Raw genomic sequence first — 27,326 nt, 5'->3', positions numbered from 1 at the left:
GAGCTGCCCCCAGAGGTGGTGGGTGGGTTCTCCATTGGAGTTTGTCAGGTGGGTGTGTAACATGGGAGATGCTCATTCAGATGTAAATCAGACTCGCTCCTGCCTCCTCGTTTCTGTGATTCTGGGTCTCTGTAGCCCTAAGACTGTTGTTCCCTATCGTTGGCAGTCTGCAGAAACCTGTTATCAAAGCCAGATGGTTTCTGCAATATACACGTATGTAATTTAGCTTAGGCTATGCTGTGCCCAAAGCAAAATTGAAAAAACCATCTCCCAGACAATAAGAAAGCTTGATGAAGGGTTATGCTGACAACAGAAAACTGAAATGTAACAGCCGGATGGAGAATGGATTCCTGGTTGAATTGGACAGACTTGAGCAGAGGCCTAGGTAAGGCAGTTTTACTAATATCAGCCCAAAGCTGGCATCCTTCTTACTGCTAGGACCATGGAGCCGTGACAGGCCGCCATTACCTGGTGACAGCGTAGCTGAATTTCAGGTTGTTCTTTCTGAAAAGCTTTAAAATTGGAAGGGACCTTAGACATCCTGTCCTCCAACCCCCTCGTTGTACACATCAGAGAAACTGAGGCCCAAAGTAGAGTTTTTTCACGAGGTCATAAGCAGAAGAGCCAGAATTCAAGCGCAGGTCCTCAGACTCCCAAATCCAGCATTCTCCCCACTCTAGGATGACACAGTGGATTGGGGTGCTGTCCATATGGATGTTTCCTTCAGAAATGCAGATTGCAGCCCATCCTGGGCCACTCTTGTCCATGTCCTCCCAAAAGTTGACCACTAGAGGCTTCCCCCATATACTAAGGGCCTTTAGAATCTAGATCTCTCGATGTTACATGGGTCCCAATGGGCCAAGCACCTGGGCTGTCTGCTATTTCTATACCTCAACCTTCAATGGCTCCGCGATCCCATCAATGTGGACGTACCCTCTAATGGTCTTGCTCAGGACGCATTCCTGTCCTGCTCTACTGTGCAATTGTAGGTCACCAAGAGGTCAGTGACAGTAAGCAGAACACATTGATCTCATGGGATTCTCTCACCAGCCCTGTGGAGTATGGGTTATTTTCTGCATTGATCAGATGAGGAAACAGGTCCCTCAAGGCTAATCTGCCCCTGGTCACACAGCTAGTAGACATCACAACAGGATTCCAAGCCAGGTCTTCCTGACGCTAGTGACTAGTACCCCACTTCCATTGTAACCACTTAACAAAAAGGCACTGACTTTGAAAATACAGCAGTAACAGGAGTATCACTGTTTCCCTTCCAGAATCTCAGGACACGCTCTCCCCTTCCTCATCCCGCTTCAGTCTCAGTAACTGAGTGGGCTCAGGCTTAATTCATACAGAGCACTGACCCCACCCAGCCCGTGTCCAAAAGTGGCATCGCGGCCAGGCTCGTCCTCGGCCCAGCTGTCAGTGGGTGGGGTCCCCAAGGTCTGAGTGCCCTCAGCACAGGGATGGTGACAGCCGTGAAGCAGACCCTGCCCTGAAGGAGTTTACATTCTGCTGGGGCTGTGGGAAAGACGACAGTGAGTAGACAAAAATGAAACTGCAAAGCAACACAGATTTCAGGAGGAAGAGAACGATGCCGCTGGGTGAAATAGATCCAGGCTTTCATAGACAGTCTTTGTACATGGAAAGGTTCATGTTTGTGAAGTTTGCAGTGATAAAAAAAAAAAATTTAAGGACAGTTAAAATAAGGGCAGGGCAAGGAGAGACTTTGTGTCACAAAATAAATGTTATCTCTGGAGAAGACTTAGTTGGGGACCCAGTCAAGTGGGTTCTAAATTTCACCTTATAGATGCAGGAAAGTTTCCTTGTCCCTCCCTCCCTCTTTCCTTTTTTCCTTCCTCCCTCTCTCCCTCTTTCCCTCTCTCTCTTTCTTCCTTCCTTTCTTCCCCTTACTCTATCTTTGCCTTCTGGTGTACCTGTTTTGGCTAGAGATGAAGTTGGGGTGAGCTGGTTTTTCAACACCAGACTCCAAAGACTGACGCCCCTTCAGTAGCACAGACCTTAGGAATGGTAATGAACCATATTGGGAATTTTGGAGTGACCTCCCCCATTCCACCAAAGAGCACCCTCTTGTCTGGACCAAGGGAGCCCGTAAAGTCATCACTAACTATGAATTTCACACCATGAAATGGCAGCTGTCAGAAATATAGCCTCTCTTACTTACAACATCACTAATGTGAAAATATGTTTGATAGGAATGTATAGCCTATATCAGATTGCACACCATCTTGGGGAAGAGGTGGGGAGGGAGGGGGAGAAAAATGTAAAACTCAAAAGCTTATAGAAGTGATTGTTGATAATTCAAAATAAATTAGTTAAAAAAACATATTAACAAAAAAATGGAGGGTAATGCTGTTAACACCTACATCATAGTATTCTTATAAGGATAAAATAAAACCATGGATGTGAAACACTTTTCAAACCTTAAAAAAAAGAAAAGAAAAGAAAAATAGCCTCTCGACCTGGATGTCTGCCGTTCCAGAGAGATGCCTTCAGAGGGAGAGGTCGCCTTCCTGGACAAGCGGATCCATCTCTTCTCATGAAAGATTTGTAGGAATCTTCCTGGTTGCCTCCAAAACTGACCAAGTAAAACCCAGGTTGTGGTTTTCCTTCACTTCTATATGACTCAAACATTAACTAGCCAGCATCCTGGGAGCTGCCCTGCAGAAGAGACACAGACAAGGGACCAGAGCCTCCCGGACCTCCTATACTGAGAGGTGTCCTGTGCGTGTCTTTGCAGTGACGCCCTGACCTCCAAATGGGAAACACCTGCCACTCTAACCTTCTTAATTTTCATATGAATCTGTGATCTCAGTATAAAAAATACCTTCAGTGATGCAAATTGCAGTCCACTCGTGCCTGCCCTTCCTGTGTGACTCTTATCCGTGTCTTCCCAGAAGTTTTCCACAGGGAGTCCACCCAACGTGCTGGAAGCCATCATTTCTTTCTCCCAGCATCTCTCACTCTCACCTTGTGAAATTAGTACCATTTCCAAAGGGAGTTTTACTTACTTTTCCCAAACATCAAAAAATACTCTTGTTATGAAAACGGCCTCTACTGGCTCCCACCTCCTCCGTGGATTCTTTCCCAGCCATGGTTTTCCTGCCCCTAGTGGATGGATTAATTCACGTTGATAGCGACAGGAGGTGGTTGGAGATGCAGAGCAAATTCTTACTTTTATTCATTCAATGCAATTATGAAATGCCTGGTGAAGCCAGGTGCTATACCCTTAGGTACTGCGGATGTAAAGACAAAAAAATCAGCTGCCCTGCCCTCAAGTAGCTTACATTCTACTGAGGGAAACAGTGGAAACACAGGGAGAAGTAGATACAAAATGTAGGTGGGATTCATTTCTGGGCAGGGAGCACTTGGTTCCTGGAAGAAGTTGGGAATTATGTGAAACAGGTGAAGACCCTGCTCCCCATCTCCTCCAACATCCATATGGCCAGAGCAGCAGGGAGATGGTCCAGAGACCCTCCGACGGGCCAGTCTGGCAGGCACATCCAGGAGCCCTAAGCCCAGAAGAGAGGCTGGAGACGAATTGTGTCCACTTTCCAAGAATAGGACATGTTCCCTCAGATCAGCCATTCTCAGCCGTTCTCAAGCACAGCTTCTCTGCCAAACAATGGATTAACTGATATTTTTTTAAAATTCCCCCAAAAATGTATTCCTTGGCTTGACCAAGAGAAAAGGTCTGGACCTGAACACTGTTCCTATTGTAACTCATGCTTGGAAGAATATTTTAGTAACTCCTATTTACCAAGCACTTTTCTCACAACTGCAGGGCAGAGGGGAAGGGGTTTGCTCAAAGCCACTTAGCTAATAAATGTCAGACTTCAGAATTTAGTTCAATTCAACCAGCGGCTATTCTGGGCACAGAAAGTGAACCAGCCACTGCCCTCAACTGTACAGGGCAGCAGTTGAGCAGGAATGAAGATGCCTCGTTGTTCCATCGTTTTTCAGTCGTGGCCAACTCTTCTTGACCTCATTTGGGGTTTTCTCGGCAAAGATACTAGAGTGGTCTGCCATTTCCTTCTCCAGTTCATTTTACAGATGAGGAAACTGAGGCAAATATGGTGAAGTGTGTGGTAAGTGCCTGAGGCCAGATTTGAACTCATGAAGATGAGTCTTGCTGACTCCATAGTGCACTGGCACCACCTAGCTGCCCCAGGTACAAAGTAATACATGTTACTTTTGAGAGCTGGGTAGGATCAGGGCAGGCTTTGTGTAGGTGAGGGTCACCTGAACGGGGCTTAAAAGGGAATGAGGGGTTCCCAGGAGCATTGGGGACAAGAGAGCGGACTCCAGAACCTGGTCTTCCAGCTACAAGGGCCGTGTTTGTTCTGTTGATCTACCCAGCCTTTGGTAGAAGTATTTTTGATGATCAGCATAAGAGAAGAAGGGACTTCTCATGGTTGTCTGACACCAGAAAGGGGAGGCTCTGCTTTTCTCATCATCTGAGCATGTTGAGAAAGAAGACTTTGGTCTGGTGCTTTGTAGTGGGGAAATGGATTCCATTTTTCCCGGCAGACTCAGTAAATCTGGAGCCTCCTAGGTACCTGTGGTGTCCACCCCCCATCTGCCCCCTTCCCTCCCCCGCCCCCCCCAGTTGATGGGGGCCTGCCCTGGGCAGGAGTTGGGCTGGTAGACTTTGGAATGTTTACTTTGGGCCCAGAGTGGCGCTGTGTTTTTTACACAGCCGTAAAGTGCATTTAAGCCTCCAACATAAAACATTACTTGACTACCGTTTCACAAAAGCCTGTTTGCATAGGTCCTTTTCCTCGCTGTCACTTATCTTTCACGCAAACCTGTTTCCTGAGATTGTAGGAGCCACAGGAGGGAAAAAACAGAATCAAAGAGAGGGTGCTGCCTGTCTCCCTCCTTGCGCATCAGGAGAGGTTTCTGATCCAGTCACAAATTTTGTTTTTAACCCACAATTGTAGGCCTAAGGAGAGAAGAGCCAGAGGTGTGTTAATTACGAATGTTTTCCATTGTAGTTGGGAGAGTACAACAGATGTTCCCCCCCATCATACACACACACACACACACACACACACACACACACACACACGCACAGACACACACACACACACACACACACGCTCAACTGTTTTTTAATTTTTTCTTAAGCTGAGAGAGAAATTTTTAAATATTTGCCAGAGTTCAATTAACATCCCATGATGGAAGGTGGAAAATGTGCGACTTTATTTTCCCTCCACCACATAACCTGCTTTTGCTCTCCGTTCCACAGCGCAAAAGGATTCCAGCTGGCATGGGCTTTATTACCATGGAGTTAATTTGCGGGATAAGCGTTTGGCGGAGGGGGTCTGTTTAGCTTTTATATATTTATTTATTTACTTTTTTTCTGTTATAAATAAGACTGCACTGTAAAACAGGCAGCTTAATTGCAGGAAGCCCCAAACTATTTAATTTTTATTTTTTTTCCCCTGAAAGTGGTTAATAGCTTATTTTTGTTTAGACGGTGCAGTTGAAAACCCTGTCTAAGCATATACCTTTAAAGCCGAGATTGTGTTACTTGGTTTATCATGTTTTCCCTGAACTGTATCTAAACAGGAGGCCGTTTGGTATTAAAAGGCCCTTTTTTGGTGGAGAACAGTGGGGAATGGGGGGCAGGGAGGGAATTTATGTAAGAATGCAGAATAACTTCCCGAGACTATGGGCGCTGTGTGACCATAAAAGCCCAGCAGCGCATTGTCGAGGGATGGCGGGATGATCAGCTCCCTTGTGGCGGCATTCGCAAAGAGAGGAGCCTGCCGGGTGGGGGACCTGTGCCTCGTGCCTGTCCTGGCCATTACTACTGCTGTTTGCTTAGCTGAACTGGAAGGCACACCATATTCTCCTGACGTGCCTCAAAAGCAAAAAGAGCCAAACACCCCCAAAAAGTTTTGGGGTGATAGCAGCGCTGCCCTCTGGGTTTAAATTTTTGAATCCATTGCCGGTAATTTTCCCTCCTCCAAATGCTAGAGCTTGCAGCTTTCTCCCTGAGGCATCCCCACCTATAAATGCCTGCTGTACGACTCTGGTGTGACAGTAAAGGCAGTCTGTCCTGCAGGCGGTTGTCTCCTTCATCTCCAAAGTTTTGAGGGGACCCAGGCATTCATCCTCATTTAGGCAGCTGGAAAACGCTCCCTCTGTAGGCCATGACACATGGATTGTCCTGTTAGGAAGTGAGTCAGTGACAGAGGACCTGAAAAGTATTGTGGGTTCATGACGAGATAAGGAGAGGCGTAAGCCTCGGGTCTCACAACAGAAGGGACAGAAAGAGGGGGGTGTTCAGGCTGGGAGGGGAGGGCTGAGCATCCCATTAGCGGTTCCCTCGTTCCTTGGGCAGGGATGCTGAATTTGGGCCCATGTTACTGATGCCTCCCGGTCAGGATCGACTGAAAAATGGGTGTGCTACAGTCTAGAAATCCAGCTCGGATGCTCTTTCCCACCTGTGAATCTGAGGGGATACAAGTCAAAGTTGGTGCTCATTTGAGGATTTGGAATAAGAGCACTGGCCCTGGAGGACCAGAGTTCAAATCCAGCCTCAGACATTTAGTAGCTGTGTGACCCTGGGCAAGTCACTTCACCTTCTTTGCCTCAGTTTCCTCATCTGTAAAATGAGCTGGAGAAGGAAAGGGCAAACCACTCCAGTATCTCTGCCAAGAAAACCCCAAATGGGGTCACAGAGAGTTGGACAGGCCTGAAACAACTGAACAATAAAAATCTCCTAGCATATTTCACTACTTTCCTAAAGCGCAAGACCCTTCTTGGCAGCAAACTGGGCCTCGGAAACTGTTTTCAAACTCTCAGTCTGTTTTGGAACTCATTTTTTTACTGCATTCCTGAGTCTGTGACATTGAATTTGGGTGGAAGATCTCGTGAGGACTTTGAGTGAGGAGCCGGAATGACTTGGTGGAGAGATAAGTGGCTCTCCTAAATAGCTGGGTTCTGATCTCACCTCTGGTCCCTGGTTATCTCTGTGACCTCGAACCAGCCCCCTCGCCCGCGCTGGCTTCAGTCTTCTGTAAAACGAACGCCTTGGACTCAGTGGTCTCTGAGCTGCTTCTGCCTGGAGGTCCGCGGTCGAAGGGCGCTGCAATTAGACTGTTGTTTCAGGTAACTGTAAGCGTTTGACGCTGGTGTTTTCAAGCGTGCCCAGAAGGTATCGCTGTCTGTTAACTCGGGGGCCAGAGCACAGAGAACTAATGAGCTGAAAACGCCCAATGCTGACAGAAGGGAATTCTGACTTTCTGAACTGGAGTTCCTGAAATGGTGTTTTAGTTCTTAAAATCTGACTCAGTGATAAAACTGTTTTTTTTTTTAAATTCAACTCAATTCTGCAAGAAATAATTAAGCACCTGCTACGTGCCAGACACTGCACGAGGTGCTCGAAATAGAAAAACAAAATACAAAAGAGGCTTTGCCCTCCAGGAGACTCCATTTGGCCAAGAAGAAACAGTCTCCGTGCCTATAAGTGAACGTGGGATGGCTTCCGACGAGTAGAGCCTGGTGATGGCGTGGTGGAGGGTCGGGTTGGAGAGCTCAAGAAAGGCTCTGGGTGGGATGTGGCCCCTGAGGAGGGCCACGAGGGGAGGAATGAGTGTCCCTGAAAGCCTGTGATGGAGTCAGAAAGGCACCGGGCGTGAGTCAGAAGACCTGGGTTTCTCAGCAACTTGGAGCTGGGAGGAACCTCGAAGTCACCAGTCCAACGCCTTCATTTATAGAGGGACCATCGAGGCTTGCTGGACTCCAGATCCGGGGCACAGGCCTCCTTCTGGAGACCCAGCTCCATCCCATACTCGTACGAGGCTTCCAACCAACCGGCCCCTTTGAGACTGTTTAAAATGGCGGTTGTAAGACCTGGAGCCATCATGAAAGAGCTGTCACACTTGAAGCCATAAGGTGCCATTTAAATTTCACTCATTATTCTTGTGAGTGACGTGAAAGGACCATTCTTAGGATCTTAGATCTGAAGCTGGGAGGGTCCTCAGAGACCAACTATTTCAACCCTCCATTTTATAAGTGAGTAAACTGAGGCTGAGGGGCAACTCGGTGACACAGTGAGTAGAGTGCTGGGCCTGGAGTCAGGAACACCTGATTCAAATCCAGCCTCAGACACTCACTAGCTGTCTGACCCTGAGCAAGTCACTTTACCCTGTTTGCCTCCGTTTTTTCATTTGTAAAATGAGCTGGAGAAGGGAATGGTGAACCACTCCAGTATCTTTGCCCAGAAAACCCCATGGACAAGTGAGACACAGCTGAATGAATGAGCAACCACAGAGATTCTAAGAGGCAGAAATGAAGAGGGAGTGCACTCCTGGCAGGAAGGACAGCTGATGCAAAGGTGCGGAGGTGGGCTTTTGTCAGTCCTGAAGACCAGCTAGAAGGACAGTTCAGTTAGAAGGTAGAGGAAGTGAGAGACGATAACATGTAAGTAATAAATCTGCAAAGGTAGACTGGAGACAGATTTTAGATGCCAGATAGAGGATGATTCCGGCGATTGTGTGGAGGACGCCCAGTTGGGCTGGCCCAGTAGCCCGGGTGATCCGCATGCCTGGATGAGCTCCAACGTCCAGGATTCTAGGAAGCGAAGGTGCGCCATGTCCTCTGCCTCGTGTTGTCTGCCTTCACAAAACGTGGCTCCGCACCAGCGAAAGCTCGTGTTTAATGCTGCATCGAGCGGCCAGAAAACAAGCCACGTCTTGGCCAGGTCAGACAGGCCAGGGTCCCGTTTTAATTTGCCTTCGTGGGCGTCGGCTTTTACACTCATCCGACCTTTGCAGAGTGTAAGTCAGGGGTGGATGTCGGCTTCAGGGAAGGGCTTCTGTCATGGATCTGCCGTCGTCTCTGTTTTCTGCAGGGAGCTCAGGTTTCACAAAAGCTCTGCTATGACCTGGACTAGGAGGAGGCGGAGCTTCTTTTAGAATGGGGGGAGGGGCGGAGGAGACCAGGGTGTTTGGAGACAGAAGAGATAAGGGGTGGGGGAGGACTCCAAAGAAACGCCTCAGCTGCAGAGAAGATGGGTCGGCCACGTGGCAAGAAGGTGGGACGAGGTCCATCAGTATCCTTATGTGATGGGGAGAACACGAGGAAGGCCCCCACCTCAGCGGGGGACAAGAGCCGCGCGGGATGGACTGACGTCTGCGTTGTGGGAGGGGACACCCACTCCGGGAGGTCAGCCATTTATCTGAATACGAGGGTGGTTGTTTCAAGGAACGAGACGAGAGAAAGAAGAGTTGGAAATGACCTATTTGAGGATTTGCATTTCTCTGCTGAGAAGTTGTCGGGAAATCCATCTAGCAGGGAGGTTTTCTCTTGAAGTGTGCACTCACGTCAATTTACCCGTAAGCAGTGCTTTTGCTTCAGGGTAGTTCGTCCCGAAGATGAAAAGCACAGAAGCTGTTGTGGCTGTAGACCTTTGTGTGAGACGCTGCAATCACTCCCGGAATACTTTGCAGTTGGGCGAGCCCTGTGGATGCGTGGGACGGTGGGAACTCCCCTCCCCCTGCCCTCAGGCTGTATCGTCGCAGCCAGGACGGTGGCTGCCACGTGCGCGTCGGCCGGGCGTCCGCATCGATCCAGGTTGAGTTTTGAGGGTGCCGAGGGCCCACAGCAGGCCCTGCAGTGTCCTCCTCTGTGAAATGGGAGCATTCACAGCGCCCCCCTGCCACGCTACATAGACATAAATAAAATGTTTGTCAAACCTTCACGAGCTATAGAAATACTAACACTAAGCGTTGCTGGTACTGAGGGGAGGGACTGCCGTGTTTCTGTGTGTTAATAAATGCTGCTTTAAATGAATGGAGCAGTGTCCGTGAGGGGGGCCCCCAGGCTGACGGAATCACGGTCCTTCAGAGCATCGGCGGGAACCTCAGATCGCCATCCAGAAGGGCGCGTCAAGTTTTCGTGTTTCTCACGGCTCTATTTAACACGGAGTTGGTTTGAATTTTTTTAAGTGTCCTCATTCTCTTGGTATTCAGGTTAATAAATTAGTCCAATTAGGTGAGTAAATTAGCGATTCCAAATTTCCAGGGTCTTGCTTGTGAGGCTTTGAGAAATGCCATCTGAAAGGGCAGTGCCCCATGGCATTTGTGTTAGAGTTGAATGTACCGAAACGTGCCCTACTTAGGGAGAATTTCCAAAACTGCAGATCGTTCAGGGTTTGTATGTCACGTGAGTGATCCCCGGCCTGGCCCAACCCCGGAGCATCCTAGAAATGCTAGCTGGCAGCAGCCGCATCAGCGTTATTATGGGAGTATTAGATTCAATCTGCTTGGCCCACACAGAGGATAATGTGGTCAGTGAGCATTTAGTAAGCTCCTACTGCATACCAGGCACTGCTGATGGTGGGGGCAAACTCTCTCATCCTGAGTGAGATGGAGCCACCTTGGAGGGTAGTGGGTTCTCCCAGCCAGGATGACCTTTTGTCAGGTCTGTGGTAGAAAGGATTCTTGTTCAGATATGGGCTGGACCCGTGTCCTCCAACGCCTCTCTTCCAGCTCTGAGATTCTGGGTCCGTGCCCAGACAGTAAGAGCCACAGATGGCCACGGGTGGCTGAAATCCCCCAGGGTTGGGGGAAGCCCGGAGAGCTGAGGGAGATCCATCCCGTCATTTCACTGGTGAGGAAATGGAGGCCGAGGGAGAGGGATCAGAAGGCCGGCCTCAGCTCCTCCCCTCCTGCAGCATAATGAGGGTCACCTGGTGTGCCTGCAGGAGGGAAGGGGATGCTCTTGGGGCAGCACTGCCTCCCCAGACAGTCTCATGATGCCGGTCACGGTGATATTAAGTACCGGTGCAGGTGCCTGGTGTGGAAGGCCTGGGGGAGCCCAGGGCAGACCCCGACGCCGTCTGACCCCCATGTGGCTCACACGTGGGGGAAGCATTTCACAAGGCCAATCACCGCCACCATATAATTCTTATTAACGTTGTGTTCTAATTCCTATTTATTCCACAGGGCTTGTAAATGCATTAGGGCTTGTCAGCGTATTATTTTACGCTGTTTATGATCTGGAGAATTATGGTCGTTGGGTCGCCTTGTGCAAAGGCCGGCCCTGACCCAGCCACTTGGAGCCAATTAAAAATGAAAAAAAATCCATAAAGCCTTCAGGCGGTGGAGCAGGGGCTTCCTCTCCCCCTCCCTCCAGCCAAATGACAAGTGGGGAGGTCGAGTTTCTGAGAAGTACCCAGTGGAGCAGGTCGAGGCACATGCCCGGTGGCAAGGAGGTGAAAACCTGAGCTCTCTTTGGGTGGGCCCATCGCTGAGGGAGAGCCGATGAAAAAGGCCGGGCTAGCTTGGAGCTGTTTTGGTGGGGGCGGGGGGGGGGGGTTTGCTGCGTCCCCTCTCTTGCCTCGGATCTTTCTCTATAAAACAAAGGGGTTGCACTTGATGACCTCGGAGGCCCCTCCAGCTGCAGCATTCTGGAGAACCAGTGTCTCCAGTTCCCTGTGAGTCAAGGAGACAGGAAATGTTCACCCAGGGTAGCAGACAGGACCAGCCCTAGGCAAACATTTCTGCAGTGCCCACGGGCTCTGTTCTCCCCACTTTGGTGGCTTCTGCTTCCCGGTCCCCTCCCCCACCTGCCTGTGTCTTCATGCTCTTCTCCCTGTCTCTCATGACAACCTGCTGTCACCCAGGGGTCTGAAACACATTCACACTAAAGTGTAAATGACTGATAGTGCAAGCGGAATTTTGGCCCTTAGCCTTGGTCCAGAGATCTTTAACATTTTTTGTACCATGGACCCCTCTGACAGTCTGGTCAAGTCTCAGAACAATGCTTTTAAATGCATCAAATGAAATATATCAGAATACAAAGGAAACCAATTGTAAAGAAATATTTTTATCAATATATTCTTTAAAAAACCAGTTCAGAGGCAAGGAGACAAAATTCAAACTGGGATTTTTGACACCAGCCAGCGAGGGGCAGCTGGGGGCAGAGGAAGGTCGTGCTTTTTAGCCATCTCGGCCTTTCCAGCAGTCCGGGCAGCCATCGGATAACCGGATGATGACGGGCTCCCATGGGAGCTTAGAGTTGGAGGGGGCTTTACGGGCAATCTGGCCCAGTGAAGGAAAACAAGGCCAAGGAGCGGCGAAGGTAGAATTTGAACTCGGCACCTCTGACTCCAGATCCAGAGCCGTACCCATTGTCCTGCCCTGGTTTACAGACTAGGAGGGGTCCCAGGACGGGCGCTCGGTCACAGGCCAGGCCCTTGGGGAGGTGACCTCACTCTTTATCCCTTCTCTCTCCTGTGTCTCAGGCAGTGAATATGACGAGGAGGAGGTGGATTATGAGGAGTCCGACAGCGATGAGTCGTGGACCACAGAGAGCGCCATCAGCTCGGAGGCCATCCTAAGCTCCATGTGCATGAATGGAGGGGACGAGAAGCCCTTTGCCTGCCCCGTCCCTGGATGCAAAAAAAGATACAAGGTAAAAACCCCAAACCTGCCCGGCCTGCGCCTTCTGCCCCCGGGTGTCTGCTCGGTCCCGGGACCGGCGCCAGGAGCGGGAGGTGCAGGGCCCGGGTTGGGCCGATGTCATCCTACCCCTAGGTCTGGACCCGGGGCTGTGGCCATGTTGGGGATTCCCAGCATGGAAACTCCCTCCACTTGGCCAGACAGATGGCTGGTGTGGACCCTACAGGCTCAGAGAGCTGTCCGGGGCCCAGTCCGGATGTGTCCGAGGCTCTACGGAGAACGTGATCGATGTAAGCTGGAAGGGACCTCAGAGACTCATTTTACAGATGAGGAAACTGAGAGACTGAATGACTCACCCAGGGTCACACAACCAGTGTATGGCTATCCTGGCCGGGTCATATGGCATCCGGGCAGCCGAGGGGTGTAGTACATAGAACACTGGGCCTGGAATCAAGAAGGCCTGAGTTCAAATCCAGCTTCAGACATTTCCTGGCTGCGTGTCCCTGGGCAAGTCACTTCACCTGCATCTGCTTCAGTTTCCCCAGGTGTAAAATGATGGTACCTACTCCCCAAAGGAGATAACATTGGAGTGCTCCGCGTGCGTAGCGCGTGCTTAATACACGCTCTTTCCCTGATTGCCTTTCTTCCATCCTAAGTCCGTAAGCTCTCTGTCAGCAGGAGGTCCATCATGGGTCCCCCATCTTTGGGGGGGTCGCGGGGGGTTGCTGCACCAGTCAGAGTCTCAAGCCTCCCAGGGTTGCTCGTCTCTTCGGCACGGCTGTTACTGCACACATCTTTCAGGGTTCTCCCACTCTTCCAGCGGAAGATCTGTGAGTTCTCTGCCATAACTGGGGAATCAATCCGGCTTGGACTTGGCTGAAGCAATGGAAACTCAGCTGTGTTCTTAATCTTTCCAAATTCACGTCTTCTCTGGGAATTGGGACAGGGAAGGTGGGAGTCCATCCGAAGAAGAATAGTCACGTCGTCGGCTCTCCGCAGTTGGGGAGGGGTTCACGGGTGGTTTTTAGACTCCTTTGACGTATCAAGAGTCCATAGACATCATCAAGAGTACAGGTTTTTGCGTCTAGCTGGGCATGTTTTCTCCCCCCCCCTCCCTGGGGTCTCCCCTTGGCCCCCGTACGAAGCAGAGGAGGGTCATGGCTCTTCTCTTCCCACGGTTTCACGATCCTCCCCACCCCCCCTCCAGTGTAGGCCCAGCCCGCCATCACCAGCATATTTTATCTCTGTGAGTGGCTGAGGGCCCAGAGCTCTCTGCTCACCAGAAGCGTCTCCAAAAACAAACTTGCGAAGTTTTCCATGATGTTTTAGCAACTCTTTAAAACCAGCTGTGGAAGTGCATAACGGAAATATGAAACCCAGAAATCTACCTGGCGTGTGGGCGGGTTTGCTAATCCAGGTCATGGAGACCCAGGCCTGAGAGAGGCGCCCAGGCAGACCCTCCTTGTGGGGTGCCTGCTCTTCAGAAGGCCAGGAAACCCCCTCCAGGACTTGATAGCGCTGCTCAAGATATAAAAACATAGAGCCCAGATCTATGGGTGAAGTGACAGCAAAGGGGAGTGAGGGGTACGTTCTCTTTGCTGCCCTGTTCTGGCCGGTGGAGGCTTAGATGAAACCCTCGACCTAGGATTCAGGACATGGACGTGGAAGGGCCCTCAGACCCCAGCGAGTCCACCCCTTCATTTCACAGAGAAGGGCACTGAGGCCAGGCATGGGAAGGCCCAGGCCCAGGTAGGAAACGTGAGCGCCAAGATTCAATCCCACGCTGTCAGAGTCCGCTTCCACCAGGCCCCGCTGCGGAAGGAATTCTTCCTGGCCATGTGGAAGGACAGCTGAGCCAACGAGAGGTCTTCCTGGAGGCCACAGGCATTGAAGGGTGAAGGAAGAGGCTGCTGAGTGTTGCAGGTTCCTGCTCTCTTCCTCTCCCTTCCAGGGAAATGTGGCATTTCAAAAACACTCTTTTTTTTAAAGTGAAAAAGGCTTATTTATAGGAGAAACCTGTAATTTGGTGCATTCTTTCTGTCCTGTTTCACTGCCAGCCCCTATACTCTCATTATTGCCCAGGAAGCACGCTGGTCCTCCCTGGTCCTCCCAGGCCGGGCCTTGGCCCAACAAGCATCATTTGTCATCGGGGCCAGGACAGTCACACAGGGAAGCAAATGGGTAATGGAGGGTTGGGGGAGGGAGAGAGCCTCCCAGGAGGCCCAGGAGGTAGGAAACTGAGGCAGACAATGGTTAAGTGACATGTCCAGGGTCACAGGGCTGTCTGAGTCCGGGCTCCAGCTTTCTCTGCCAGAGAGAGAAGTCCGTGTATTTTATCCTAGAGACAATAGAAAGCCACTGCCCCTTCTTGAGCAGGGGGTGGCGTGGTCAGCCCTGGCTTAGGAATATCATACGGGCAGCCGCCTGGAAGGCAGCCTGGAGCGGGGGATGGCAGCAGGGAAGAGCAAGCAGGTCACTGGGGGGGTCCCAGGGGAGAGGCGGTGAGCACCTGGAAAGCCTTGGGGGTTTGCCTTTGAGGTTCAGGATCTGACACATGGGGGAGGAGGCTTGGCTACACTTATTTCTAAAGTAAATTCAGAAGGATTGAGGGAAAAGGGGAGTGGAAAAAAAGCAGAGGGTGTCCAGACTAGCCACCTTCACGTGTCTGGTCTCATTGGTTCCTGCCGTCCCCCGTGAGGCTAAGGGTTTGAGTATCGTCCCCCTTTTACAGGACTGCTCTGGGCCTCGGGAGCCCGTCCCAGCTCCAGGAGTCTGGGTTGAACATTTTTAGCCCCAGTCTATGACACTGTCCACTAAGATGTGGGGGGAGGGGCTGTTCTCTGGCTTGGGGGAGGGCGTATCTACACCTCTGAAGTCTCAGGTCTTTTACAGTATTGAATTGAGGACAAGTAGATCTATTGGCCGTCCAGAAATTTGGGCTTTCAACTCCAGCCCACCACCAGCGACGGCTGCTGACCAGCTTCTGTCAGCACAGGCATAAGAGCCTGGGGAGGGACAGCACGTCTCAGATGCCCAGTCCTGCTCCCCTGCCAGCCCTCCTCAGGCATCATTCAGAGAGGCAGCTCTGATGAAGGAGGGACCGGTCGTCCCCACCAGCTGCACTCCGTTGTCCCCCACAGGACAGGGAAGACAGGCTGGCTGAAGCAGCCAGGTAGACGGACAGAGACAGGAGCAGCATGGGCCAGCCAGACCGGACCGCTTCCACCACCTCGACCACCGTCCTCAGACCCTCATGGAGCCAGCCCAGGAGCCTGGACCCTGAGACCTAGAGCCTTGGGCTTGTGACGCTGCAACCCAGCGCCTGCAGCCGTCAGGGTGGGAAGGCAGCGCCCTAGAGATGTAGCTCGGCCACCCCTGCAGGGACGTCCGCCGCAGCTACTATTGTGGTCACCCCAGTCTTTGGCCCTGCCTGGTGGCTCAGTATCAGAAACTCATGATTTTATTGGGGAAAGGCATTACCACGGATTTGACCGCTGCCCCTAAGGACTTCAGGATCCATGCATCTGACCGCAGCTGAAACCTTCCCCTTCCCCATTAGGGTGCAAGACTCTCCCAGCGCTGTGCATACAGTTAGTGCCTAATCAGTGTTATTCACGCAGCTGGGTTCACCACATGATACACGTCTAGGAGCGCTCACCAGGGCTCTGAGACTGCTGATCAAGGAAGAGGAACATCGTCCTTCAGGGGGATCAGCCTCACCACTCTTTGGATACTGACCCCGGACGCCTGAGGCCATCAGGGATTATTGCACCCCCTCACTCGGGGCCATGGACTGGACATCATAACTGAAGATTTAGTGGTGAGATTTACACGTGGAAACTAGAGGAATAAGGGAAGGGCAGTGACTTGCCCAAGGTCACAGTTCAGCAGCAGAGGTCACATTTGAACCCAGGTCTCCTGGGAATATGCAACAGCCAGCTGATGCCCACCAGGCCTTCTCCTTTACCCTTTGGATCACCTGAGGGGGGTTTTTTTGTTTGTTTCGTTTTGTTTTGCTAAGCAGTGGGGTTAAGTGACTTGCCCAGGGTCACACAGCTGGTAAGTGTCAAGTGTCTGAGGCCAAGTTTGAACTCAGGTTCTCCTGACTCCAGGGCTGGAGCTCTATCACCTGCGGTTTTAATGGCACAGGTTGGCAGCTAGGGACTGTGCACCTTGTACCACAGGGCCTTGGGACAGAGGAGCAGCGCTCTCATGAGACCGTCTGGATGGCGTCCCCGAATGCCATCCAGAACAGGCTCTTTCTCCTGGCTATGCCTCTGATGTACTGGCTCAGCGGGCTGCCCAGAGAATCACATGTGCACAGGATGGGGCCGGACAGGGCCGCGGACGCCGGGGACCCAGCGCACAGTGGGCAGATACGCTCACTACAACAGCCATCAGACGTCTGTCTAGGCTCCGTGGGGAAGAGCCACTCCCTCCCTAGGCCTGCAGATAACTCTTCAGCACGTCCGTCAACAAGCGTGCAGGGAATTACGCTGTGCCAGGCACCAGGTGTGCAGAGTCCCTGCCCTCCAGGAGTCTCCATTCTGTTAGGAGATCCCACCCATGTCAGTCAGCCCATCCAGGACACACCGAGGGTAGGTGGAAGCTAGCATGGAGGGGAAGGCTTCAGCAGCAGGGAGAGACCTGGAAAGGCCTGGAGGTGCTGGGTCATAAGGAAGGCCAGAGATCCAGAGATGGAGACCAGGAAGGAGTGTCCCAGGCCAGGAAGACCACAGGGAGTCGGGTGAGGCAGTTCACCCAGGGGAGGAGCATTAAAACTGGAAATACAGGGAGGGGTCAAGCTGGTTTAAATGCCAAAGAATCTGCCTCTTGGCCACTTGGCCTCCACGGGGAACGCTCATCTCTCTTCCATCAACCCTTCATATGAGTGGAGAGGCTGATAATGTCCCCCCAAATCCTCCTTTTCAACCTGAACAACCCCCTCTTCTTCAGGTGATCCTCACACAACATGAGACGCGTCACTGGACCAGATGCCCTCCTCTGTCCACTCACCAGCTTATCCATGTCCTTCCCCAGATTCATTGTCCAGAAGTGGACAAAAGACTCCAGGTGGGACCCGACCAGGGTAGAAGACAGTGGAACTGTCCATTCTCTAGTCCCAGGCCAGATGCTTGTCTTTGTAACCAAAGTTGTTGGCTATAGACTCATATCCAGTTAGCAACCCACCAAGACCCCAGGATCTTTTTTTCAGAAAGTATGTCACCGAGTTATGCCTCACCTGTGAGACTGATGTTTCTAACCAATGTTAGAAACCTCTATATTTATCTAACTACATGTCACAGGACAATAAACAGTTTCCATTCGTTTAATGAGAGCAACTACGTAGTGTCATAATGCACACAGCTTTGGGCCTGGAGTCAGAAAAAATCATTTTCCTGAGCTCAAATCCAATCACAGACACTTAGCAGCTGTGTGTCTCTGAGCAAGTCACTTCACCCTGTTTGCCTCAGTTTCCTCATCTGTCTAATGAGCTGCAGAAGGAAATGACAAACCACTCTAGTATCTTTGCCAAGATAACCCTGAAAGGGGTCACAAATATTCAAATATGACTGAAATAACCGAAAAACAAAATTCATTCAATGTTCCCTGTATGGATTAATAGGCCATGTATTATCATTGATCTCATTGAGGAAGCCCCATAATGAGATGGGAGATAATGGAGTCAATACGGTATCATCTGTATATACAGGAACACCCAGAAAAAATCCCTTCCATTGGGACCTTTCACAAGATACCCCCATGAAACGTACATCTCCACTGGCCTACGTGATTAGAAGATCATTGAACACGTACCTCTGTCCAAACCTGGAAGTTCCCTTCTCATATTTTTACTGAGAAAATGCAGCTTTTAGTATTTAGCTACTCATACTCAGTAGACATATTGAGCATTTCCATAAAGATTTTGTAAAGATGTGAAAGCAGGCATATTGGTCATTAATTCCTGACAGTCTCAGCTCCTTTTGGGTGTATTAATATCATCCCTTTCAGGGGAAGTATCTTCTCCCTGAAATACTGTGTAAAGCTATTCCTCCTCAGTGTTTTCAAAATGGTGATAATGGGGCCCCCAAAGTTGTTATATACAACGCAGTTGGAGTTTACTTTAATGACAGTTTAGCTTGCAAAGAGAAAGCAGGGAAGCAAAATAAATTACTTGATTGGGGGTTGGGGGGAGTGAGGAGAGAAGAAAAGGTCTGCAAGGAGATCAGAACCAGATTTGGGGAAAAAGAGGATCACAGGCCCTGTGTGACTTTGTCCAAGTCATTTCTCTTCTCCTGGACTTTCTTCTCATCCGCAAAATAGGGTTGGGGGATAGAGGAGCAGACGATAGATGGATCCCTAGGGTTGCTACGAGCTTTAAAACCCTTCTGTCCCTATAAATCGACCTTAGGACAAGGGAGCGTGTTTCAGAGGATAGAACTGTCAGGCTAACTTTTCCAGTAAAGCTGATATACGGGTTTGGCTGCGTTTTCCTTCCAAACTCAGCAAGCTTACACCAGACACGCAATGACTGTTTACATTAACCGTTAAAAGGGGGTGAAGAGCCCACCACCACCACTCCTCTGAGGGCTCTGGGGCAGAAGGGGCTTGGTTTTCACATGGCTTTCACTGGATTCTTGTGGCTTAAGAAATTTCTGGTTCCAACTCTTCCCTAACCTAATTAGGAGTAAAAGCACCAATTGAGATGAATTTCTGTGGTGTGGATCCCGAGGAATGCGCCATCGGTTTGTCTTTATTTTTAGTCCTATTTTTCATCAAGGTGTGAGTGGTGTGGGCCCCTGAGGTGTGACTGGACTCTTTAATGACCCATCCCAAAGCCAGCAGCACCGTTTGAAAACAAAGACGAGGGATGTTTTCTAACTCTCCTTCCCTGAAAGGGGCCCTGTGAAGGCACTTGGTAAGTGTCTGTTGGATGGATGAATGAGTGAATAAATAGAAGCTGGATGGACTGAAGGCTGGAGTAATTTGAGCCTATGAAGTCTTGTAATCCGTCTCTGGTCACCAGACGATTTTATCACCAAATCTCAGAATTGGGAGGACATCTCCTCCAGCCTGGGCCTGAACACAGATCCTCTCTCCACCTCAAGGGGGGAAACCCTTCTTTCACAGCTGTGGTAGCCTATTCTGCCATCCCCACTCATCTCCAGTCTCTGCCTACTTAATGGATTGTTCTCTGCTGCTTACAAACATACCCACATTTCTCCTTTTCTTTGCCCCCCAAAACCCCCAATTCTAGTGTTGTCCCATCTTTCCTCCTCTTTTTGGCTAAAACCATCTTGGCTAGAAAGCTGTCTGTACTCAGTACATCCACTTCCTCTTTCCCCTTTAAATACTCTGCCCTTTGTAAACTCTAAAGCCTTATTGGCAATAGTGTTAGCACCCAGAAGATGGAGGGAACAGTCCCCACCACATGGGTATTTCTGAGGATGCCCCTCACAGCTCTGGGTAGAACAGGGCAGGGATTCTCCCTTTCTCCGTCCAGTATGAGTTGGGGGATCTACACTCAGCTGGCAGAAGGAACTGCCTCCGTTTCATGACTTTTTGTAAAGTTTAGATGCATTTTTAACTTAAAATCTTTAATTAGTATGTGAGTGAATAGGTATTGTTTTACCTTGGGAATATAGTTGGTTACAAATTTCCATTGAGATTTTTTTTTTGCTGGAATAAGCGTTAACTCTATTTCAGCTGACACTGGTTAGTAAGTGGGGAAAAGAGCTTAGTGACGGTTTTGGGGTAAAGACATCACTGTTGGAGACACAACCCTATCTGTGATGCCTCTTCCCTCGGTGATCCTCAAGTGCATGTCATGGGGAATTAGGTGGAAACACTGAAATCTCTCTTGCTGTTTGTTGAAATAAAAATGCTGTAGAAGGAATGTTGGGCTTTTAAATGTCTGAGGGTTGGAGTAGGCGAGCAAGTTGTGGGAATGGAAAGGACGAGAAAAATATCTGCCTCTTAGTTAACAAATTAATCCCTATGCCCAGAGAGTGACTCCAGGCAAGAAAGTGACCACCAGAAACATGTCGTTTATGAATTTTATTGCTCTTTTCTTTATCCATCACCTTCATTTTGGAATGTCTCCCTCCCCCTCCCAATAAGGGAGCCAACCTTTGTGACCCGAGCAGTTCAGCAGAATTAACGTTGGCAGTACACTGTAAGAAATACTCCACACTCAGTCCCCCACCTCCCCAAAATCTCCTTCTACTACTTCATTCAAAATGCGATACATAAACCAGAGCGGAAAGTGGCCACCTCAAATCTTCCCTCTTAGAATAATCTTCCAATGCGGAGGACATGCTAGCCAATCAATCCTCTATCAGGGCATTGCCCCTTTGGGGGGCCCAGGGATGTTTAATTACACAACGGTGGAGAAACAGCTCTTTTGGGACTAAAAAGTTTCGTTCTCAGTTCTTGGTCATGGGATGGAGAGGCGTCCCATTTCCACTCACTGTTTGCAGTCTCTGCACTAATAGCTAACTTTTGTAAAGAGCAATTAAATTATTCCAAGGTAGGAACTGGGGAACAAAACTGTTCAGATCTTGTGTTGTTTTGAAGACCATGAGAAAAGTGGGCCACCCTGGGGGATGCCGAGCCTTGTAACATTGATCTTTCAAGCACAGAACTCAGACAAATATAACTGATGGTTATGTCCTTGTGGTATCACACCAAGTTGTACTTAACACATAACGCGGCTGAATAATGACCCTAAGCAGCATGAGAGTTAAGAGTCCTAGGATCCTGCAACTTGGAACCGGGAAGGGGGTTACTGATCACCTGATCCAACAGAGAGGTGAAGTCACTTGTCCTAAGGTGGTACAACCGAGTCCAAATCCAGGGCTCTTCCCACTTAACACATCAGGCTGTCTCAAGTAGAAAGACCAGGGTTTGGAAGTTGGATTCTGATTTTTACTGGCGTAGCTCACAAGCATCTTGGGAAATCAGCTCGTTGGCAAAATGACGGGGCTGGACTAAATAATCTCTAACAAACGTTCCCGCCAGATCCCAAGCGTGTACGATCCCCCCACAGGCCGCGTCAGAGGGACACCCCACCCTAGAGCCCGTCTACCCGCAGGTCCCGGACAGCAGGCCCAGAGTACCCTCCATACGCGTCCTCAGAAAGACTGATCGTTTCTCTCTCCTTTGCAGAACGTCAATGGCATCAAGTACCATGCCAAGAACGGCCACAGAACACAGATCCGTGTCCGTAAGCCATTCAAATGCCGTTGCGGGAAGAGTTACAAGACCGCTCAGGGCCTGCGGCACCACACAATCAATTTCCACCCCCCAGTGTCTGCGGAGATTATCAGGAAGATGCAGCAATAACCCGCTGGTCCTAACTGTGCCAAGAAATCCTCACCAGCAGTTGCTGATTTTTGAAAACAGCCGCCTTTGTCACGGGAAGCTTTCAGCAACCCTTTAAAAGAAGAGTTAAATGCATGCTTTACATTTTTTCTGTAATTTTGGAATGTTATCTTTGTAGAGTTAATGATTTTGTACATTTGCACATGTAATCAACCATACCCACCATCTTCATTACTTTGATATAAGGTGCTAAAACAGACAAAAGCTCTAGGCTCTTCAGAACATTTCCCCAAAACGAAATAAAAATGAGGGCATGTGGCAAACAGGTTTAATCGTATTGCAGTGTTACCAACTCGGGGGGAAGCCTGGCACTGAGATAATTCAAGATTGTAACGTGATTGAAGTTTCTCAACACGTCAACTCACGTGTGCAAAACCAAAACCCCACCACCGTCATCATGCTGGTTCACATGCCTTACCTAGGGGAGCTCGGACCCGTGGCTAGCCAGTCGTTAGGTATTGGAAATATAAATAAGAAAGAATGTTTAACATAATATGCTAAAAATATTTTCATACTTAAATAACATACATAGAGGTGTGCTTTCTGTGTTTTTCTATTTTCTTGCAAATCTTTTTTCCCCTTTGAAATGCTGAAGATCTTGCCATGTGACTGAGCAAACAATCCTTTTAATGTTAGAAATGACTTTTTATGAGGTATATTCCATTCCTTCATCCACCCATCCATCCACCCACCCATCGAGTGCCTACCAAGTCAAGGCATGGTGCTGGATGCTCGATTCGTGCCCATCAGATGTTTGAGGACCAAGATCCAATGAAATATTTCCCCTAAAATCTGTTTGGAAACACTCTGAAATACTTAAGAGTGCAGCCTGTGTGTGTGAAACTCTGCTCCCTTCCTCTTCAGACGAAGCCTTCAAGCACTTTGCAGTTCTCTATTGCCAACAGATCTCATGTTTGATGTGTTGCCAATTCTTGCAGCTCCTGCCCCATCGTGCCTGTGGCAGCGAATCGAGATGAAAGCTCTAACATGTTTCAAGGGGAGACCCTCCAGGCTGGTATTTGGGAGACTTTGGGGAGGGAGACGTTTGGCCTCACACTCTAGGTGTCTGCATTCCAATCGGAACTCTGTTTAGCTTTAGAATTCACTTTGCCGAAATAAGACGTTGAGCCTTACTGACATGAAGTGCTTCTGGCAACAGGTGGTCAAAGAGAAGGGTGACCGAGGTGGCCCATGTAGCAGTCCCTTCGATCGGGACCATTCCTGAGCTTTTCCTCAGCAACGGGACCATCACGCCTGGAGGGTTCTTTTCTCCCAAGTGCTATTCTTGAAACATGAGTTTACCAGTTGCCTAATTATGCAATAAAAATTGCTCCGAGACGGCCGACTTCCCACAAAACAAATTGGTAAAAAGCAAGCTGGGGCTGCTTGTGACAGCGCTCTCCCCCTGTGGCCTGTGCACATGTGATGAAAGGTCTTCGACACAGCTGGGAAGCAGGTGGCCCTTTTTTTTTTTTTCAGGACACTTAACTAAACTTTGAAAGGATGACAATTATCTGTTAGCCAGATGTGTAAACATCTACTTTCATCAGCCCTGGATCCTTCCTAATGAGGGGTTTTTAAGTGTTTATAAAGAGAACGCCCTCTCACACTTCCCTCAGATCTCTAAAGGCACGTGATTCTGAACACACAGTGCTACCATTTAGGTTTCAAAGACCATCCAGACTGAAGAAGCGCCGAGGTGGGGCCTGGCAGGGGCCCCCCGGGCTCCGGGCAGCCAACCAGGCCGTGCTCCTTCCAGGGCCAGGGTCTGCAGGCTGCATCAGTTAGCTCAGCAGCTAAACAGTCATAAAATAAAATCATCATGCATGGGACTTCCTTTCAGCTACGAAATCAATTCCAGCTTCTAATTACCTATTCCTTGTGACAGTATTACTAAACAGGTAAGGACGGGACTATTTTGTTACACCGTGTATAGTGAATGTATTGTACTGTGTCTGTGAAAAGTGTGCTTTAAATTATATTTTCATATGTTTTGTTGGGGGGAAAGAACATTAAGTTTGAAAGTGACAGAGGTTTGTTTGGATTGAAGGTGATGTATTGATATAGAATTCCTGTTGAGAAAGCTGCTTACAAATGTAAATCAAATCACATTTAAAATAAACTGCCTCTGACCCAAAGCAAGAACCGCCCTTCCTTGACTCTCGTCTCACCTGGACTGACGTCTGATCGCCCAGCATTGCTTGGTCACATCCTGTTTGATTCCTTTCAGTTACTTCACTTGAAAACAAAGCCACGTTGTGGCCCCTCTACCTGAAATGTTGGACCAAACCCTCTGGATCAAAGCAAGGTTAAAAAATTCAGGAGGGACAAGAAGACCAGACGTCCTGTTTTGACACAGACTGCATGTGGCACGGTGAAAACCGTGTGACCCTTGATTTGAAAAAAATTCCACGTGAGGCATTTACACATTTTCTAAGGAGTGGGCCCCGATAATGTGTGCATACACGATCCCTGATGGACACACATTATACACACACACTGACGTTGGTGATGGGGGAGGACATTCTGCTTCTTGTGAGAACCAAAGGTCCTCCCTCCCCACCCTGGTCTAGTCACCCATCGACAAGGCTCCAAAGAGGGGCCCCTAAGCCAGCTTGTGCAGAGAGTCAGGAAGTCCTTCTTGGGTGGGTCTTGGGAAGATTTCCTCTAACTCTGGGCCTAATGGCACCTCTGGGCCTGTTACTCATCTCCCAAATGAAACAGCTGAACTCGAGGTGATGCCTAAAATTCCTTCCAACTCAATTTAGGATTCTATTTTTAGTAGCAGTCTGTGGTTTCATCTATGTAGGGAAGTAGGAATGAGGAAACTCTCCCCCCTCATCTACAGCCTGAGGTATCGAGGGGTGGGAGACAGGACCCTTTGAGGGAGCGTCTCTCCCCTCTCTATGTGGCTCAGAACTTAGGAGGACCCCTCAGACCCCAGACCCCTAAGTTTTCAGAAGTCCAAACTTGTCCAAACAGTAATCCAAGTGTGAAAATGTACACAGGCCATAATGCAAAACGACTTGGAAAGCACCCTTATAACCAAGCCGAGTCTGACCAATCATTTAAATGATGACTAAATTCAGGGCAAGTTTAAACAATCTGCTTAAGTGCTAATAAATAATGAAATCGTGAAACCACTGAAACAGCACCGTTGGAATTTCCAGGCTTTCAGCCTAACAGCAGAAGTGGTGCTAATTTACTAATTTAGAGGAGGACTGAGCCGAAAGAGAAGAGGAAGAGTCCCAGTGGCGGCGGAGACTAGGGAAACCTTTGCCCTGAATGTTTCCAAACATATAAAAGAAAGCACACAATACCACAAAAGAAACTGCTTATAGTGGAAAAAAAATTAATCAAAATATAAAAAAACAAAAAAAACCAAACTCACTGATCTCCTACAGTCATAGGGATCCATGAACCCCAGTGAAGAACTCCTAAATATACTATTACAAATTAATTGGATAATAATGAAATAAAACAGCCCCAGAGCTCCAATATGGGTTTAACTTTAATGTAATGAGCACTATACAGTCAGAAACAAATTTTAACTAAAGAAACACATGACCTTGATTTTGGTGTGTCTGTCACATTTTTAATTGCTTAATTAGAAACTTAATTCTTAAAATTATGCTCTACAGGAAAACTGTGCAAAATGCACAAAACCACCCCCTGCCAGCGTGGGCCAAGAAGCCCAGGGCCTTGAGCAGAGAGCTTGGTGCAGAGGTTTCTTCACTTGCACCATGGAGCTCTGCCAAGACCACTTTTCCATTAGCTATAAATACAACCGTAAGCTGATTTAAAAATAATCATCCAGATAAACCTAATTATAATATTTTTAATTCATAAAAATACTGGATTAAAGCAAAATGTGCTTTCTTAGATTAATTCCTAAGGCAAACATTTCACATGTACAAGAGGTATTTGCTATGTTGCAAGCAGGTAATCTCATCATACATGCATCTAAACTTCTTTACTAAAGAGGATTAAAAAACTATATGTTCACAGAATAAATTATAACATCTTCTGAAAGTTACCCAAGGAATTACTCCACAAGACTGCTATCAGAAATACTTTTTATTACATAATATTTAGTCATGCTCAATCACCTATTTGATAGAAGCTTGTTATCAGTTGGCTAAGTCACCCACCACCATATAATTTTTTCTGTTGTCACATTAAAATAATCCCTGTATCCTTTAATGATACAGTGTTCACAATCGGGGAATAAATAAAGATACATACACACAAAGAACTTCTTTCTTTTCTTAAAGCAGGTGAGAGAAACAGGTTAAATTGCTATCTGCTGATAAGCCAGATATTGATCCTGACCCTAATTCTACTGCATTGTACACAGGTAACATATAATGTAAGTAGTCAGAAAACTGCAGTAGATACTTTATCGGATATGGTTTAGCTATTGGATGTGATCTTTTTTTGAATGGTAAACTGGAATAATGCATAATAAAAAGTGACATTCTAGTCAAAATTTAAAACATTCTGATCAAAATGGGTCTGAACATGCCTTTCAAAGCCCTGCTGGTCATAGTCGGGAGGGAACTGCTCACTGCACATGGGGCACACCTTCCAGTGGCTTTCGACATGCTCTTCAAACTTGCTCTGATCGTAGTTGGGAGGGAACATTAATTCACAGAGGGGACACTTCTTGTGAACATCAAAGCTTGAAGAGACAGGGACATGAAATCATTACATGTTTCTGATACATAAATGCATGCGTGCTACCATGCTAAGCACTGCTTCTCAGAAAACCGTAGGTCACTCCAGAACAGACACCAGGGGCCCCCACTGCCAATCCCCTCCCTCATGTCATCAGTGACTTCACTGCTCTTCACAGACCCAGACACCTCCCGCGGTTCCAGGGGGCCACGTTCCCGGCTCCCCAAGACAGGGAATCAGCAAGGGGAACCATTCCCAAAAGCTCAACCCTTGGTCTTTTGCATTTTTTGTTGTCTGAGCTCCCAAAATGGTTCCTTATAATAAGTAAAATGAAGCACGTGATTCCAACTGTTTCTCAATTTCAAAGAAAAAGCCTTTTGTAATCATCCATAAGGATGAAAGCAAGCTGAAATTCCCCATATCATCTACCCTACTGAATAACTAAGAATTTCTGAAACTATATAGAAAGCATCAATTCTACATGGAAAAGGTTAAGATTACCTGGAATCAAAGCAAAAGCCCGTCCCGTGAGCATGTAAAGGCTGGCTTGGAGGTTCTGCAGCAGTCAGGGCATTCTCATCATCATCCTGCATAAAACAGAATTCCACAGCATTTATTCCCATGTGTCTGAAAACAGGTAATTTAACTCAACTATGCCAGAATCCAAAGGAAATTAGACTATATTTGAAGGAAAACTAAGTATTTTTATTATCTTTTGGTAAGGGTTTCATGTGAACATGAGCTTGAAGGTCAATTCTGTAAGAATTACTTTAAACTTTAGTAACTATTTAGATATAAAGGCTAACATCATCCACAAGTCAGATACCA

The 27,326-nt window shown here is 48.5% G+C and overlaps 2 protein-coding genes across 4 annotated transcripts in view; one reads left to right on the top strand and one right to left on the bottom strand.

The window, feature by feature from the left end:
• The window catches only part of JAZF1 (JAZF zinc finger 1), a 247,990-nt gene extending 225,906 nt beyond the window's left edge, over window positions 1-22,084 (top strand). Inside the window, exons 4-5 of the mRNA XM_020993362.2 lie at window positions 12,281-12,450; window positions 21,606-22,084. Coding sequence (XP_020849021.1) covers window positions 12,281-12,450; window positions 21,606-21,782 — 347 coding nt within the window. The 3' untranslated portion in view covers window positions 21,783-22,084. The remainder of the gene's footprint in view (window positions 1-12,280; window positions 12,451-21,605) is intronic.
• Window positions 20,481-27,326, bottom strand: part of TAX1BP1 (Tax1 binding protein 1) — a 79,290-nt gene continuing 72,444 nt past the window's right edge. For 2 of the 3 annotated variants that reach the window (XM_020993359.2, XM_020993360.2), the window contains 2 exons: window positions 27,000-27,085; window positions 25,884-26,502 (listed from right to left, as the gene is read on the bottom strand). In XM_020993359.2, the coding sequence (XP_020849018.1) occupies window positions 26,301-26,502; window positions 27,000-27,085 (288 nt within the window). In that variant the 3' untranslated portion in view covers window positions 25,884-26,300. Of the gene's footprint in view, window positions 21,874-25,883; window positions 26,503-26,999; window positions 27,086-27,326 lie in introns of those variants that run through there. The other variant, XM_020993361.2, reaches the window with a different exon arrangement.

Source organism: Phascolarctos cinereus, unplaced genomic scaffold (genome assembly GCF_003287225.1).
Source record: "Phascolarctos cinereus isolate Bilbo 61053 unplaced genomic scaffold, phaCin_HiC Scaffold_1;HRSCAF=81, whole genome shotgun sequence".
Lineage (NCBI taxonomy): Eukaryota > Metazoa > Chordata > Mammalia > Diprotodontia > Phascolarctidae > Phascolarctos > Phascolarctos cinereus.
The sequence above is the reverse complement of the archived record's forward strand: the minus strand, read 5'-3'. Positions and strand labels throughout refer to the sequence as shown.